A 19,357-nucleotide genomic window follows, 5' to 3' on the forward strand; every position below is an offset into this window, starting at 1 on the left:
GTGATTTTTTTATGCATTTTAAAGGAATAAAATCTTTGAATTTTAACTGAACAAATGTAAATATAAATGCTTTTCTTACTCATTGATTTACCTTTCAGACTCAATAGAATTTCTCACTACCTGCCCACCGTGAGCGGGCCCTGTTAGCAGGGCCAAGCCCTTACTCCCGGACCAGTTTCTTCGATTTTTTCGATTCCAAATTGTTCTCCACCTTTGATCCTCCGCGATTACCAAGTATTGGTCGTAAAACCCAGTAAACACGTCTATGCTAGCCGTCAATCGCCATTCGCTGAACATAGAATCACTCGTATTAGGGCGTGTTTCGTTAGCTTGCCTAACAATATGCTCTACTGTAGCTCAAAGGTCAACGAAATGAGCCCTCTCTTGGGTCCAGGTAAGTGCATTTTGTATTAGAGCTTTAAGTTTTGAAAGGATTTGATGATCCTAATGTTGCCATGCATAAAGGAGTGACTAACTTCATGCAGTAACTTCAATAAAAGTTATTACGCCTTTATTTAGCTTATTTGTATTTGTATCACTATGATCAGGTGTGACGAAAGAGAAGATGGACAGTTAGTTCAAAAAATGGTTAATTTTCAAAATTATTATCTAAACTTTACTCTTATTTCATATAAGAAATGTGGATTCGGAGAATGCCATGCAAGACCAAGTTTAAGGAGCATTGGACGATATTATGATATCTTTGCCCTTAAATGCTGGTCATTCTCACGGCAAAAGTTTTACTTCTAAATTTAGAGCAGTCCCATGAGGGAAAACAACCCATCCCCGATTTTTCTCTTCAGCCGTTAGGTTTGCCGTGCCCTTAACCACCGGTTAAATTTTCATCGGCCGACACACCGCCGCCTGCCTGCTTGCTGCTTTGGGCGCCCCGCCGCCCTAATTGAGGCCGCCCACATCCCAGGGGGCCCTTTCGTAAAGAAATGCGCAATCAAGCGTTTCCCCTGCCGTCAACCCTCGAGTCAGAACGTGTGCACTACGTGTGGCTACGGAGAGACTTCCCCAACGTCGACATTAGCTCGAGGCACTCATCTCTTAGACGATTCCTCGCGGTGTATCCCGTATCATCATGCATGCTCGCTTGTGAAATCCATATCCCTGTTATTGAATGAGCTCCATTGCTACTTTCAACAAATCTTTTCAAAAATATATAACGGTATCGTCCTCAATTTCTTCTCAATCTGGTATTTGCCACCCTTTATCTATTTGTTGGCTAGTGCAAGGCTAATGGGCTGGTTGTCTATCATAACACAGATTAGAGCTGTGACTACACGAAAATACGATTGGCTCGAGCATTGGCTCCTCTAAACTGATTTTTTTGTGATAGGAAACCTTTAATTAAATACACCAAAAATGCTTTTCGAAGAGTTAAATATTGATATTAATCCATATGAGAAACGGATCTACCAACATTATTGCTAAAGGGAAGTATCATCCCTACGCCGTCTAATCTTAGCTCGCGGTGGGAGGAAGGTTCTTTAGGTCTAACCCTATATACACACGCTTATATCATTCCAACTTTTAAGTTTTCATGTCTAATCTCAAGAGTTAATACATCCGTAAGGTAAAGATCAATGGAGCAAAAGGGTTAGGACGCGCTCATATTTAGGGTTGAAGCCCGTCCTTTGTGAAGGAAGGCCTGTAGGCTATACTCAATGGGGGCATCCAAGTGGAAAAGTGCCCTACAAGCAGAGGTTAGGCGCCGGCTACAAACCCGAGAACTACCTTCTTGTTTTCAAAATGAGTAATGAAAATGCGTTCTTTTAAAGACCCATTTCTAGATTTATGAATATTATTTCGTTTTTAGAACGTAAATCAACGCCATTCTCTGGAAACATCGCAAAAATTACATGCTCAACCCTCATTTAAATCAAAAGTCGTCTCGGAATCCCTCCTTAGGACCCTTTTTAGTATGAGCTTGTGGCTTTGACTATTTCCGTCCGCCTGCACATTTTCAATTTTCTCAAACCCTTTCACTCGCTCCGAATTATCCTGCCACGTTTTCGTCCTCCGTCAAGCAAGTCACTCACTCCGTCGGCGGACCTGCTGGAGGATTTGAAATTCACCTGAATGTGATACGCGACTCGCCAACCCTCAATGCCTCCCCTCAAAACCCACAATCAGTCAGCCCATCCCCCCTCCCCTCCACCCGGAAAACGGTCCTGGAAACGGCGGCCGACTCGCCACGCTCATTGGAAGCAGCGCCCTGCCGGCACGGCCATTGTGAGCTACCCTCGCCGAGCATCACCCTCCCCGTTCCTAACCCTCCTTCCCGCACCAGACCGCACCTCGACGGGGATGAGTCCCCCTGGGCCCTGGGTGGGGAGGGGGCCGGCCATTTGGTTGGCCGCCGGCCCCAACCAATGGGGAACCCGTCCCCCCAACGCCAGACCCTTCTCCCCGTCCCCCAACGGAGGAGGGGGTTGAACTCCTCCCGCAGACGCGGCCATCTCGGATAGCAGCAGCCAGCAGCGGCGGCAGCAGCAGCCGCCAGCAACAGTAGCAGCCAGCGACCGCAGCCGCCCACCCCCGCCAAAGCGAGTGCCCGAGCGGCGGCCCTCCGGAGCAGCGGCCGATGGTGTGCGGGCCCCGGACGATGGAGCAGCTGAGGCAGAAAGTGGCCAGTGAGTGAGGTTGGATTCCGCGCCCGTTGCGGCTCGCCCGGGACCCCTGTCGTGTTCGCTGGCCGGACGTCCGTCCCGGGTCACAGTGACCCCTAAGTCCGCGCCGCGGTGGCGACGCCCGTCTCGCCCTTTTGGGGGATGAGGCCTTCGCCCTGTTATAGTCCCGCCGCGCCCGGCTACGAATCCTTTTATCGTTCCCCTGAGACGAGAAACATATTGACAAGTGATCTCCTCAATTCACGGAAAGAAGACTGTGTGGAATCTAAGTTAGCCGTGGGAGACACTTGATTGCGCAGATTTATTGTGTTGTCGGCTCAAGGATTTTGGCAGTAGGTCATGACACAAGGGCACGGTGGGCGTCATGTTGGTGAGATCTGGATGTGGTCTGCTAACTTGGCTCTCTCCAAATGATTGGATTTGATAAACGAAAGTGAATTCTCGAAGAGAGTTGATGTTACTCCATTGCTCCGTCTGAATTTACGTCTAATGAGGCAGGAAAGATGAATGCGGAGCATTCTGATTCGCAGTGAAATTTTGAAAAATGTGGTAAAGCGAAAATGTTAGGCAAACAAGGATGGGGAAGGAATACAGGAATAGGATAGATGTTGGACGTAACGGAGGGAGAAGGAATTATACGGAATTGTAGTGGCAATTATTTAATGTCGGTTAACATGGCTATTTTTTTGCTAGGAAAGGCATCGTTGCACCTTTTTATAGACTGTGTTCATACAGAACCTACCTTAACCGGTAGAAAATCAATAATATTAATCACTGTGATGAGTATAAGAAATATATTTCTCCAAAGTTTGATAGCTGTTCTTATCAGTGGCCAGTTTTTGCGATGTTGGAACTTACTTGCATGACGTATAGTTTTCATAGTTGAATATGTCATGACATTATTACAGAAACGACCGACGCTGCAATTTATATATTTAATAAGATTTTGCAATCCCCTTTCTCCTCTTCCTTTGTTTTTCTTGGCGTTTATTTTAAATAGTTCAGTTTTTTAAACAAAATTTGTTTCCGTATTTTATCTCCCTATAATATGAAATTTTTAGATTAACATATCTACTGGGTACAATTGAAATTATGCCATAATTTAATTATCTCTTTAGCAAACCATTTATTGATATCCTTTTTGTAGCAAATGTTCGAATTTGTATTTTAAAAATTGACACGTGAAATGACTTTCCTCAGGATATTTATTCATCAGCATTGTGCTTTAAACCTCCTAGTTCATATCATTAGCTTTCAGGATTATTATAATATACTTTCGTGTTGCAATGCTATCAGCGTAGGAAATGTTTGTAAATTAATGCTTTAATGCTACCGTTTGCTTTTCATTCAATGTCTTACAAATCAGAACTTTGACATGCCTATATCGAGGTACATATATCCGTTAAACTAATGTTGTTATCTTATTTTGCTTTCAAAAAAATGTCAGTTATTTACTTTAACCAATGCTTCTTGAAATAAATGCATGCCTAACTTCTGCGTCAATTTATTTAATGCAACCGTGCAGCAATTGAGATTACCTTAGGCGATCTTATTATCCCATTTCGATCTTGGGATCCTTCAACTTATACGCATCATAATGGAGCTAGTAGTAATTGGATACGATGCGAGGTTAGACAGTGAAAGTATTTCATTTATTGCAATATAGAATGGAAAACGTTAATAGCTCTTCGCTAAGAGAGGAGGAATTTGAAGCCCTACATTAAGTGTTGAGTGACGAAAAACATGATGAATTGCAGATGACGATGTTCTGAAAGCAAATCTTATTATGCATATAAATATTCGATATTTTTTAAATGTTTGAAACGTTTAGCGATTTGGTGAGCATTTAGTTTGTACTTTTAAGCTTCACATTTATGTTACGATAAAATTATAATTCTTTATCCTACCACAACGAAGAAATTTTTTTGTTTCTACCATTCAAAGCTTGCTATAATTTGTTTAATAAGAGTTAAATAAGTGTTAAATAAGCGAATGTTCGTATTAAGATATCCTCCTGGATGCTCCATCAATCAGGATGGTATGCAAATGCCGCTATTTTATTTAATCCTTGAATTATTAACCGTTTCTTTCCAAATATCAATTATTTGTAATCGCATATTGTGTAAATATGGTATCATTTTGACTATTTTATTGGAATTTTAATGAGGCTCGGAGACTCCAACGTTACATACCACTAAACCAGGGCTAAAGATTTTCCTGGCTAAAGGTCTTTGCTGTGAGATTACTCGAAAGTGTGTTATTATCGTGCGTATTCCTTTCTGGTTATCCTAATTCCTTTATTTTTGGTTTTTAATTGCTTTTTGGTGATTTTTCAGCAACAGAAAATTTTATGGTACATATTTATAAGTTTAGATACTAAATGAAAGACATCTAGAATGTCTTTATTACCTCATTTTCCATTGCATTTGATTTAAATTTCGAAGGAGGAAGGGGTACTCAAATCAACTGGTTTGCAGCCCACATTGAGTAGTATGGTATCCAGCTGGCCCCCGATACCGTGCATATTTGGTGTCAATAGTTTAAATAATAATAAACAGCTCTCTTATCTATGCAATTTTTCATGTTTCACTATGTGGTAATAGAAGGCACAAATCACAGTTTTTTATGCTTGCTCGCTTAGTGAATATGTTTAAACGTAAATTGTAGATAAGGGCAAATTTAATCTTTAAGAAGAACTTGCCTTTAAATTAGAGTTTATTTCTGTCACCTGTAAGGAACGTAAAAAAAGTAACATTAAATACCACTCATCGGAGCCATGAGTAAGGCATATATTTTAGCAGCCTTGATGGTTGGAGGGAGCCGTTTTAGGGCTACATGAATTTTCCAGTAAGTTTGCAAAAAGCAGGAGGTTTGAGACAGAATAGAGCCATAGCCATAACGCTTGGCATTAACCAGCCCAGAAGTTATCAATATGAATAAAAATCAACTGCTGATTGGAGATTTTTCAATCAAGAGAGCTTCATCGAAGACCGTAAAATGCGTGCAATATGTGTTGGGGGAGGAGGGAATGTAAGGCCTCCGTTCGTCCGTCTGTGTGGGCTCCGCGGGGGGCATCCTCGGGTGGGGGGTGGCCTTCATGGGGAGAGAGGCAAAGGTTGCATCTTGTCTCGCGCAACTCCCGCTCTCTCGTGCATCTTGGCTGGCTGGGGTATTGTTTTGAAGGGTCTCCACCCTTCGAATCGTATTTATTCTAAACTGGGAGATATTAGAGTGCCTTCGTGGGAAAAGAAAACGTGATTTTCATAACATAAAACAACTTCTCATCGATAGAATTAAATACTAAGTAGTAAGTAAGTAATAGTAAGTAAGTAATAGTAAGTGTGTTTTTATATTTTGCATGAATTTCATTTAGCACCCTGCAACCAGTTTCACCGAAGGTTCATATCGGCGAGTCTCATAAACGTGAAACCAAAAGGAGAATTAAATTAAGTAGGGTGAAGTCTTTTACCTCTATTGGTAAACATTATCTCCATTGAGTCATGTCTGAAGTTAGTGTGCTTATTTAAAATAGAAAATTAACTTGTTTCATCGATTGCGTAGCAGTACTTTTATTACTGAGGTCTAGCTTAACTTCATTTATATAATATACTTACGTAAAAGAGTATTATCCAATTTTCGAAGATAGTTGTCAAATCACTTGAATACACGTGGCATTTATAAATTTTTTGATGCCGCCCATTCACATAAAATTGTCTTTCCACTGTGATACGATACCTTTCCTTCCGCTCTTTTTGTAAGGACAGAGATCTAAATGTCTTCCTTTGATCTGAATCCAAACTTTTTCTTAATGGTCTCCCAATGTCATTTGCCTTACTTATCTCAAAGGACGGATAGCCATCAATAGTCATTTATATCGATAGTATATAACAATTAGTACACATGCTACCGGTAACCATATAGATAATCCCTCACAATGTTGATGTAGGAGAATATTTTAACAACACAATTCACGCAAGAGTTTTGACTTTTTAAAGTAAAGTTAAACTATATTTCGCTTCTTTCTTTGTTCCCACATTATATTGGTTAAATTCATTTAATTATTAGGTGCTATATTTTATTCAGTTAATAATGCAGTGTGAGTATATAATAGTCACAATTCATTTTAAGACAGTATATAGGTATATTGGTATATATATATATATATATATATATATATATATATATATATATGTACTATATACACCGGCTTCCTTTATAATAGGTAAAATAATTGTATGTGCAATAATTCCCTTGCCTCTCCAAACAAAACTCAACCTCATATCCAAAACTACAATAAGCCCCTCTAAATTATCTCAAAGGGAAAATATTACTCTTTTGTCATTATGTTTCAATCTCCCATCATTATTAAGTTTCCCTCGCGAATCACTTGCAATTAGATCCCCTTACCGATCGAATATCCTGTTGACTTCTTCCTCCCTATGACTGCTTTGAGGCATATACTCGTATACCTAACCAAAGATCAAATTCTTGGGTCATCTTTAGACTTTAGATATTGAAAAGACTTTACAATTGATACGACATCGAAGAATTTTCATTAAATTTATATAGTGAGTTCCATTTATATATTCATGTGCTGGTACTGACATGCTGAAACACCATTCCTTAAATATCAGAAATAATATGACCAGGCTAATGCTAGCACCGGGTTTCTCTCCACCCTTCATCCTTACCTGTCCATCCTTAATGGCGCAAATGGCCTTAGCTGTCAGTCTCTCCCCTAAATACTACCTCTACAATGTAGCTAAGTTACATTCGCAGGGGTAACATTGAAAAGAAACACCTCTCTTTCCAGTAACGTCACCTTCAACTGCGAACAAACCTGCACGCAAACGTCCTGTGTTTCGATTATCAGTATTCACGGTACCAATAGACTAGTATCATGGGCAATTTCACTCTAACCAAAACTGTGGGTGACACCCTTGAAATTTTCAATGCTCCTGATAGTTCTTTTACGGTTATTCGGCCATGATATCTCACAATGGTCAGTATCAGTATTAAAGTTAACTTACTTGAACATTGAATGAAGCGCCGGGTTCACATTCACGGAAAATTGATATTCTTTCCTTTTATTCATTTAAAATCGCTTTCTAGATATTCTATAAGGAAGAAGTAACTCTCCAGAAGCCTCCTATATCACTACGTAATCCTCGGCTGAGGATGTATACAGGCTGAAACAAAATTTCAATGCGGTGCACTTCTCATCGCGTATTATCTCCATCGTTTTCATAGGCGAAACGAAGATGGTGAAGCTCTTAGCGGCAGTCGCAAACGCAATACAGGAGTCAACAATGAAACTTGTACCACAGGTATATTATATTTTCGCATACAATTATTGCAGTGCCCACAGCTTGCGATGTAGTGAAAAAATTATGCAGAAATATTATGCGAAGGAAAAAGTAACCATTTTTATAGTATTCTTCGTGCATTCATATTCTTCCAATGTGTCAAAGATATAATGAATAGACTCATTAACTGCGGGCAGTCCTCCCTGATATTAAATTCCACAATAATATTACCTTTATTTATGGTAATAATTATTGATAATTATCTTCACTGACGATTTCGAACGATAATAGCAGTTATTGATAATTAGCGAGAACAGAATCAGAGGTTCTCCGCCATTACCACGAATCCATATTTCTGGGGTAGTACACTGAGTTCTTAGGAAGCTCTTTACATGTGTGGATTAAATGATTGTTCCCAACACTTAAAAATTCTTAATAGCTACGCTGGGTACCTTGCCATCAGTTATTAATCTAAAGCGTTCCTCACGAATCACTGCAAAGGTGAACGGGAAGAATTTGAGGTATCTTCCAATCCCCATCGTTCCCGTAGTTTCGGACCCTAGATCACGACCCTTTGCCATTCACCTTGCCTTCTCCCTCATCTCCCGGGTCCCAATGACCGTGTGACAAGTACCTCTGGCTGACCCCTGCCTGTGTCCCCAGGTAGCTTTCACCCAAAGGCGGCCCACTCGGGTACCTCATCTACGGATGCGGGCGCAATGTCAACGCCCCTCTCGCCCCAACCCCCCTGCCAATCCGCCCACTCCCCCCTGTGCCGGATCCCTCCATATCGTCTTACGCCATCCATCTCCTCCCAGCGCCCCCCTCCCCCTCGATCTTCATCTCCTGCCGTCTCCCAACATTCACATCCGCTTGCTCTGTTACCTTCCGCGCATTCATCTCGTTCAGATTAATCGGAAATATTAAATCAACTCTCATAAATATGTCCGCGTAAGGGCATTCGGTGCAGTGGATTTTAGTCTCACGATTTTTAACGTAAATCCTATTCGTTTCCATTTGAGTATGAAAATGCCCTGATATATCCGGTTAATAAATGATTGGTTTTCCGACAGCCTGTCGTAGAAGTCGTTTGGTTTTCCATAAATATTTATTTTTGTATGTCCCAGGTTTCGTAGTATTAGTTATTAGGAAAGGTGACAAATAGCCAAGGTCATTTACACTGGGTCGTGCAAAAATTAAAAAAATATGGAAAACTAAGTATTTGTGGTGCTAATTTAGTGCGAAGAAATTCCGCCAAGCGACACCAGACAACGATGATTTGATAACAACCACCCCTAATATATTTAAATTTGCTCAAAGCAGAAATAATATTCACCATTAATAGTGGGAAAACTAATCCTTGGAGAACTATGTTAATGAAAGGGGCCGGGATCATTTGACAGGTCTCAGGTAAAATGGAGGACAATCCAGGGTGCCAGAAGTGACACCATGTAACATTTTAATGAGTTTTGTTACAATTTTTTGTTTTTGGTCGGTGTTATAAATAGTTTTCGCTGCAATATTTTATAGAAAATAAATGCTTCCCGGCTTATATTTCTCTTTGATAACGATCTCATTGTAATCTTGAAAAACTTTTGCGTCAGAATTCAGGATATCAACCAGTCAGGCATTTGGGTTTCCTACCCAATAATATTTTTCGAAGAAAATGTTAGAAATCGAGAGGATATCTAGAGGAAGGACCACACTGGAGTTTGAATTTGAACGAAATAAAATACACCTAATTAATATCAAAATAAATTGAATAGCTGAAGCAGATGCATGCATGCATTGGGGAAGTTCTAACGGAGAAATGGATATAACCGCTTTCCAAATAATCTTCGGGGACTATGACATATTTAGGTGATCAATCGGTGTTCCTGGCGTTTCTGGGCTTCATTAAGGTTTGTAATGATTTTTTGCCAAGAGCGACTGCTAAATCTCCGTTCTGATTTTAAAGGGGTCATTTCGTACTATAGGTTACATAATGTGGGCATAATGGGGATGCCAGCATATTAAAAAACTAACCATTAAAGGAAGAGAGGATTGGTCAAAATATATTCGCGGTTGTTTCTTCTTTACATTTCTGCCTCGCGATATCTCCATTCCTCTCTCCACTTTCGCTATTCTACTCAACGATGCCTCTTTCTACTCATCATGTTTATATCCTATAACTTTTGCCTTTAGCCCTCATTGTTGAGCCTACCATTTCACTCTAGTCTTTGTTATCATTTAATTACTTCGATTTGTTAATATTTCTCTCAACTTGACCGGACGGTAGATTCCAAAATGGCGAGATGGTGGACTCATTTTAATATAATCCGCCAAATGAAACACTGCTATGGGAATGGCTCCAGCCTAAAAAGTTTATTTTATGAATTAGTGTTTGACAGAATAGTTTATCGTTACGATGGCGGACGTTGCTCTTATAAATCCCTCAACTGTTGTGATCACTATTATAATTAAGTAACAATAAAAATCATTGAAAAATGAAAATGAATTCAAACATTGCGAAGAAACATTTTTAGTTAATTTTGAAAGAGTAAAGTAGATCTTGAATTACTAAGGAATCTTTGGGAACAAAAAGTCAACTTTGTAGCAAGAAAAGACATTCTTGTATTAACATTTCCCTGATTTATACTCCAGTATAAGTAGTTATAATTTACTTGAGGGGATCGAGATGGTGCAGGGGCTAACGTACTGGCTTCCCACCCTGAGGGCGCGGGTTCAAATCCCGGCGGTGTTGAATATTTTTCAGAGGTATCTCGATCCCTACTTGAAGTGCTTTGTGGAGGGCACTTTGAGGGAGTACGCCGTCCGTCGGATGGGACGTTAAACTGCGGACCCCTTGGCGCCTTTCCTAAAGAGTAGGCTAATGCCGACGCCGGGTTTCTCTCCACCCTTCATCCTTTCCTGTCCATCCCTAATGGCGCAAATGACCTCAGCAGTCGGTCGCCTCCCCTCAAAACTACTACTACTACTACTAAGACCTATGAGTAGAATTTTGTATTGGTATGAAGACGATAATACTTCGGTGACAAGGATTCCCAAGATTCCTCTTATTAGTACCAAGCTTCAAGAGAGAGTTTATAGGGCTATTCCCTGTCACTTTTAATGCCGCAACGGAATTCCGCGTAATAGGTCGTGATTATGCTGGCGGTTATCGCGAGAGGGGGACGAGGTTTGAGGCGTGGGGTCTGCCGCGAAAAGGGTCGTTCCTTGCCGCCGAGGCGGCGCGCGCGGGGGAAGGGCACGGGAAGGGAGTTTGTTCGGGGGACGCGCCGCCGCGGCACCTTGCGGGACCCCTCCACCTGACCGCGGGCGTGGGGAGGCGGGGGAGCAGCCGGCCCTTGCCCGCGCACATGTTCCGCCCATTGTGGCCACCCATAGTAGACGAATGGTAACTACGGCATTGTTTTCTTCAGGGGGGGCGGCAGAATAATGCACGAGGACCCCACACTTCAATCAATCGCTCCCCACTCAAAACCCGCCTCTCCTCGAATGCTGCACTCGAGGAGGTCCGACGAGTGGTGGAATACTTATGTGCACAAGTTTAACGGTGCAAATATTTCGCGTTCTTGCATTGTGACACACTCTCCAGGGGCACAAAACGCCCTCATGGGCAGACAAAAGTCCTGCAATTAAATAATCGCCGCTTCGCAAACGAATGCGACAGATTTCCAGGTTACGTGTGGTAGAAAAGTGGCGTTAAACACTAAGGTGAAAACAATACTGACAAAGAGGAAGCCAAAGATGTAATTGGTCGTCTAAATATTAGCAACGGCTGACGCTAGTCCGATTCTCAATTGTGAGTCCGGGTGGGTGGAGGGGATAAATTGGAAGTTGGACTTCTGTTCGAATGACTGTATTCTTCCCACACCAAAGTTTCGAGTTTTGATTCGTAGCCGAGACAGGGTGTTGCGGTGAAACTGGTGTCCCGAATACGGCTCCTTTTTTAAGTCCAGCTTACCAACCGTCTTTTGAGTCTTCCTTGTGTTTTAACCCCCAGACATCTTTCTTCAAGAACGGACTATTTTTGACGCCGAGTTTAATGTTTTCTTCTCCCGTAATTACCACTAAGTTCCTAATATGCCTTAAGGGGTCCAAAAACCGTGCGTCTCTTACTACGTCGCTACTAATACAACGGCCTGTCAAGCGAAAAAAAACAGCAATGTATCTGGAAAGCGCTGCAGTTAATATTCCATTAATTTCGGAGCGGTGGACTCAAAGCAATGCTTGAAAAGAGATATATCCCTTGGCGCGATATTTCTTGTGTTTTGAAAGCCGGTGCCAAGCATTTGCCGAATCTCAATAGGGAAGACTCTCAGATAGTTCTTGCCTGTATCAATTCATGCACACTTTGGAGAAATTTCACAACCCTTAATGATTATCGTGATGGTATTACCATTAGTCTTTAAAAATTAGTCTTCTGGAATAATTAAATTTTTATGAAGTAAGAACCTATTTTCCTCGAAATTAATTCTATAAACAAAAGTTTTTAGTTATCGCATTCATTAGGTATTGTTACTTAAAGCTGTGTCTGTTCCCCTCTTACACATCCTCAAAGATAGTTCTTTATCATGAAGTTCCGTGCTTTCACTAAAGCGGCTTTTTTATAAGCCGATAGTTTACAATATTAATGTATTTTTCAGTCTATTTTCGATTTAACTCTTTTAAAAGTAAGACATTTCACTTAATATTTTAATATAGTTGTGCAAAATAAATGTATTTAAATATTACAACACTATATATTTAATATCCCCCGCCACACCCCCTTTCGGCGGCTTGCGGGATATTATGTAGATGTCATTTCTTTCGGCTTCAAAATAAGTTCATTGGAACAATAAATTCTGATTGCTTTTTAATAGTGTCTCGAAATAAATTTTAAAGCTGTTTGTCATGAATTCACATAGTAATCCCCGGGAAATTTTGAAGAAAGCGTAGTTAACTTAAACATCAACAACATCTGTTGGTTTTAGATATTCTATGTGCATTGATAGTACGTTTACTGATCCGTTAAATTGAGCAATAGGTAGAGCAATAGGCCCAGTCTCTTCTTCAATATGGGATCATCTATATCACCTAGAGGTACCCAGTAAATGCACTGAATAAACGTAACCAAATATTTTAAAGAGGAATGATTAATACTTAATGCTTAAATCGATCAGCGCCTGAGTGTTTGGTGTAAAAATTGGCCCGGAGACACACATTAAGTCCTCTATTAACTGAAAGAAAAGGATTAACTAAGGAAGGTCGAATTAACATATTTTACATGCTCGAAATAATATACTTGTCTGAATGGAGAAACGAGGCGATTTTGATCCAATTTTCATAATCTTCAGAGAGTGAATGCCATTGATAGAAATATTAAAAACTTAATTGCCAAGCCCCAACCAAAAATTTTACTTGGCCTAAGGTTGGGGTGAGCGAAACATGTTTCACAGTTAACAATGCTACTGATTACGCTTTCAAATCTTCCTTTGGTACGGAATCAGTAGTTGTTGTTAAAAATATTGAAGCAAAATTCCTATAGTAAAATACAATAATAAATAATGCAAAATTGGAGCCATAAATACAAAGGGTCCGTGAAAAAGGAAGGAAAAAGCTGTCGTGCACTGACTGTATAAGGGAGTTGCACATGAGGTATGAGCAGTACAGTAAAATATTGAAAATAAATTTCAAATTATTTAATTTGCCTTTAGTGGAAATGGGATATATGAATTAATGTAATGAATCTATGAAAAGGAAGAATTTTTATGCAATGAAGGTTCAACTGGCCATGGACACGAATTGGAAATGCCTACCTAAAGAAGAAAGGTGAGTATCAAAATTTTGTTAGAAGAAATCATAAATAGCTACTATAGAAACTGCTTAACACGCAATTTTCGAGGTGATTATCGGTCGGGTGATACGTAACTCAGAATGAATCCGTTTTGGTCTTATTAATCACCTGTTCACATAGTGAGAAAGGGTTGACAGGGTTTTTGGTGGCTTTAAGGTAAATATATTAAATAGAATATTTCAAATAACATGAATTGGAATTAGCAGAGCGTGCTTACAATACTTATGCCTATTTAAAAAATGCATTAATTAATTGCTTTAATATTATTTCCTACTCACTTATAATAATTTACTTTTCTGTACCACATAAGCTCATTCACGTAAATCACTTTAGTCGATGAGCAAATCCAGTATAAGGTGACACGTCTTCCTAGTTTCGTATAAAGTGATTTTTGTAAATACCAAGGAAAGGGCTTAATAGAAGATTACATGGATTTTTTCAGTTGCTGGTTAAGTGGTAGTAGTAGTAGTTTTTAGGGGAGGCGACCGACAACTGAGGTCATTTGCGCCATTAGGGATGGACAGGAAAGGATGAAGGGTGGAGAGAAACCCGGCGTCGGCATTAGCCTACTCTTTACGAAAGGCGCCAAGGGGTCCGCAGTTTAACGTCCCATCCGACGGACGGCTTACTCACTCAAAGTACCCTCCACAAACCACCTCAAGTAGGGATCGAGATACCTCTGAAAAATATTCAGCACCGCCGGGATTTGGTTAAGTGGATAGGGGCCTGAAGGCAACCCAGGGAGACATCATGGCAGCGGTAACTTCCTCTTCAAGAAATCGGCGGGGACCGACATGATGCTCCCCGTCGCGATATTGGGACCCCGCCACTCACTACGCACTAACCGTTCTCCGATTATCCGGGCGGGAAAACCCGTGACGGCTACCACTTTGCCTCGTCAATGCTCAGAAACGTGAAATAAAATGCCGTCGATATTATCTTTTGGATCTAAATTAACTAGATAAAGTGTTTTAGGATGATCTCATTGTCAACGCATCATTCCTAAAGTCAGGAAATGTAATATTATATAGCTAACTTTGTGTATGTAGTGTAGCTAACTTTGCAAACTTAATTCAGAAGTGCTTTGGAATCCACGTGAAGATAATGAACTACTAAACCATGATCAACAAGCGTCATTATTCTTCTTTTGGTACAGTTTTCCTTTACGGTTGTCATTTTCTTTCATTTTCAGATACCGTTTAATGCAAACATCCACAAAATAATGTTTTTTAAATCATCTCAGGTCTGTCATGGAACAGATTACAATTACAAGTTGATTCGGTTGAACGAAAAACACTGGTATCACTGATGAATTTGGCATATATTTTAGACTTTTGTATTTATTCATGTGACAAAAGGAAATCATTGAAAATGCGCTTTACACGTGAGAAGTGGGTGGGGTCCTGCAAAGCTCTATATTAAGGGAAAATGAAGCAAGAAATGCAATTTTTCCGACGTCTTCGTCGTTGCAGTCACCATTGGCTACTCACAGCAACCAAATATGAAAAAAAACAATGCAATCATTCGTTGCTGTAACTAAGAAAATGAAAAATTAAAAACAATAATTTTTTGGTAAACTAACGTCGCGAATAAAGTACAAATATGCTACTATCAGAAATTGGTGTGATCTTTTGCTGATCAATGACTTGTGATGTGAAAAGATCAGCATGATGACTATTTAAAATAAGACTTCAGCCACTATTATATTTGGTCACATACTCTTAATAATACTATCTTTTAACATAAGCAATATAAGGTTGGTACATTGAAGAGAAAGGAAGATGGGTTGAAATTCACGAAATACAGCAGCCTTAACATATTACATTCAGACATTTAACAATAATTATATGGAGTAATTTTGGAAAGAAAGAAAAGTGCAATCGTGTAACTACGCATGGTGATCATTGCAAAGAGATCGTAAAGATGAAAAATATTAAATGACAGTAAAGATGAAAAATATTTAATAGAACGGAAGTATATTCAAAGAAGGTAGGATGAATTATTTTTGAATATGTTTATCATGTAGAAATGAGACCTGCAAGGAAGGATGTACTCGTAGATCGGAATTGCAGCGTAAATGATGACAGTGAATGTTTAGGAATAAATATATAGCAATATGAAACCAATAATACGGAGAGAAAAACCAAACAATGCAGTTGGATTTGATTGTATCCCCGCAGAGTTAGGTACCTGAAGGATTAGTAAATATAGACGGGCGTTTTATGTAATTCCTTATCTATTTTTGATAAGAAAGGACTTCTGCCAAAAACTTAATTGTCATGTAAATTTAAGCCTCTTTATCTATAAAGCAAATACAAATCATTAAATTAACTACAATGTAAATAGTACACGCTCTAAAGTTTGAACTTGAATCATCAATTACTGATTAGAGAACAGTAAAACGTAAAGTCAGCTGAGGTTGAAATTGAGGTGTATACATTTTTTCAGGAAGAACACAAAAGAAAGTTCAGGAAGAACAATAATAAATAGTTGGGGAAGAATAATAATAGAAAAAAATATTAAATTTAGCGAATATATCCCAATATTCTTCGTAGATGCTGAAGGCGTTTCACAAAATAGAGAGGAAAAGTTTTGCAATAGTATTGAATTATATAGAAATACGCGTAGACGAGAATGAGGGGGATCGGAATTATGCAGTGGCTAACGTTCTGGCTTCCCACCCTGAAGGTTTGAATCCTGGAGGTGGCAGATATTTTTCAGTCATATCCCGATCCCTACCTGAGGTGCTTTGTGGAGGGCACTTTGACTGAGTACGCCGTCCGTCAGATGGGACGTTAAGTTGCGGACCCCTTGGTGCCTTTCGTTAAGAGTAGGCTAATGCCGACGCTGAGTTTCTCTCCACCCTTCCTTCTTTCCCATCCATCCCTAATGACCTCAGCTATCGGTCGCCTCCCTAAAACTACAACTATTACGAGAATGAGGCGTCTTATTCGAAAGATGTAAGCCAAAAACAACGAATGAATCAAACTACAACAGGAAAAATGAATCTTTCGGTTTAGTATTGGGCTTTTTACAGGGATATTATATAAATAAATATAGTCTATGTGGAGTGTATACGTATTGGACTGGGTCGGAGCATAAGTAAATCGATTAGCTTTGCGGATAACGTTAGATAGTAAGCCGCGTGTTTTAGTGTTTATTGAACAACATATCGAATCAATGTTAAGAGTTAATGAGATGACGCAATATTATTAAAAAAATGAAGTTTAAAGGATAAATGAATGAAAAGACTAAATTGAACATGAAAGTACGTCTTAATTATTATAGCTGTAACAACAAATCCCATATTTGTGCATCTTTTGGACGCATAGTATGCATAGTATTGAGTGATAAATACAAAAGAGCATGTTTACAAAGTGAAGGGTGATGGTTAAGGGTATTCAAGAGTTATTGGAAACATTTTTGGTCAGTGTGCGCAAAGAAAATAAGCTGGACAAAGTAGACGGCAAGCCAAAAAATATTAGTAGGGTGAAGGAAGAGAGAGATAGGGTGTTGTTAAGGACATTTTTAAAAGAATAAGTGAATGGAGGAGATTATGATAAGGGCGTCATACTAAAGGCAGTGGACAGAAGGATGAATATGAAGAAGGTAGGAAAAAATTAAGAAGAACAGAGGCTGTAAGATACATATGTGAGCAAGGAAAATTATGGTCTTACACGAGCACTATTTAATAAAGCAATCATAACCTTTTTATCCACATAATTTTTTGTGCAAAATTTTAATTTTATATTATGCTAGTTACTTAACTTGAGATGTATATATTGTCCTAGTGTCGTTGATTCCACCGCAATATTGCGTTACATAATTAGTAAATGCAATTCAAAACGTTCAATTTGACTTTGGCAACGATGGTGGCAACACGCGACGCTCCGTTAAAATATTGCTTTTGCAAATCGTCAGCTAAGGCTTATTTAATTCTACAGGAAGCTTTTGGAGAATCTGTTCCTCGATAAAGAATATCTAGAAGCTATAAGTAATCTGTATGGAATATTTTATTCAGGGGTTCTCGATGGAAATCACTAGATTATTTCCCCTTAAAAATGTGTAAATGGGAGAGGACTTCAAGGGAAGATGGCTCCGGAGCCTCAGTTACTTTACTTAAGAGAGTGAAATTTAACATTGGTACTGACATTGTGAGGAAAGAGTTTCGAATAATGATAGTATCCATATTAAACATTTTCGAAAATTAAGGGGTGCAACTTACGCATTGGCAGCAGAATGATTGCGCATCCAATGTTTGCCTGTGCACCGGATATGGCGAAAACAAACAATAAATCGTGATTATATTGCAAAAATCAATATAAAGTGTGCTTACCATATTACATACTGTCAGAACATAGGTATATGCGGCTTTTCCCTGTTCCCGAAGGTGAAGAAAAATTTGTATGAAAATGTTTTTTATAATTGCAAGCAAGCGCTTGCGAGCTGAACATATTTCAATTTGCAACATTTTTTAACTAGATGAATGTGGCTTGGTGTGAAAGATTTTTTCTAGGTGCTATATAAAAGGACTATTAACCTGAGCAGATATGTAAGCAAAATAAGATGAGCGGATTAGTAGGTATGCAATAAAAAGAACTAATTATATTTTGTTCTAAGTTGGCCCACGTGAATTCATCGTCTTGGCCTTTTTTGCAATACGTAACAGTGGCGTCACTGTGTAAATTATTTTATCAGAGATCGGGATCTCGTACCTATCCCCAATAAAACTATCGGTGTGTCGGCCTCGGTGGTGGCGGGGTAACGTCCTCGCCTACCAACCCAATGGTCGCGGGTTCGATTCCCGCCTAGGTGGATTTCTCCTCCATCTTGGGCTTGGTTGAATGTGATTGTCTTCAATATAATGTCTGTAATGTAGGGTTAGGTGGAAGAAGGGACTATTAAGCCCAATCGCCCAATTAAGTCGTTAAATAAATAAATAAAAATAAATGAATAAAACTAAGAAAATTTCCTTGAAGAGCTAATTTATTTCCCTCATCAAAAGATGAAGTAAAACTAACGTGAAACTACGACCATCATACGGATACATAATTAAATGTTATCATTCTCTTCACACTTCGTTGTGTATTACTAAAATGATTAATAAAACCTCGTTCATGGGCGGATATTTAGTATTTTGGCACTTTTAAATGTAGGCAAAATAGAAATCCATCGCTGAGACCGGCTATGTAGTATTGTTTAAATCTCTTTTCTTCCATGGTGCCATGGGTTTCGCATCAATATCATGGTTAGTAATAATTATTATAGTAGTATAAGTGTGATGGTTTAATTCCTACAATCTCAATAAATTTTGTAGAATAAAGGCCAGCAAAATAATTAAATTACCCGAAAACTGTTCAATTAGAGCTCCCGTAAATGTTTACGAGAGCTCTAATTGTTTATTTCCATTAAAAATCCCTATTTTAAAAATTTTCATGAAAAATATATTCCTCCATTTAATGTATGGTAAAAGTAAAAAGTTGATTTTCGATTCCAAAGGAAACAGCTTGTAAATTTCCGTCTATATTCTTGTTTTTTAGATTATAGGGATCGCAATCTGTGGACGATCGACT

At 39.2% G+C, this 19,357-nt stretch overlaps 1 protein-coding gene across 1 annotated transcript in view; it reads left to right on the forward strand.

Moving 5' to 3' along the window:
- The first annotated feature begins 372 nt into the window (after nt 1-372).
- LOC139685815 (nuclear receptor subfamily 2 group E member 1-like) overlaps nt 373-19,357 on the forward strand; it is a 45,180-nt gene continuing 26,195 nt past the window's right edge. The window contains exons 1-2 of the mRNA XM_071582933.1: nt 373-394; nt 2,459-2,642. Of these exons, the coding sequence (XP_071439034.1) occupies nt 373-394; nt 2,459-2,642 (206 nt within the window). The remainder of the gene's footprint in view (nt 395-2,458; nt 2,643-19,357) is intronic.

The sequence above is a fragment of the Hetaerina americana genome, unplaced genomic scaffold (assembly GCF_022747635.1).
Source record: "Hetaerina americana unplaced genomic scaffold, ioHetAmer1.1.p SCAF_12, whole genome shotgun sequence".
Taxonomy (NCBI): domain Eukaryota; kingdom Metazoa; phylum Arthropoda; class Insecta; order Odonata; family Calopterygidae; genus Hetaerina; species Hetaerina americana.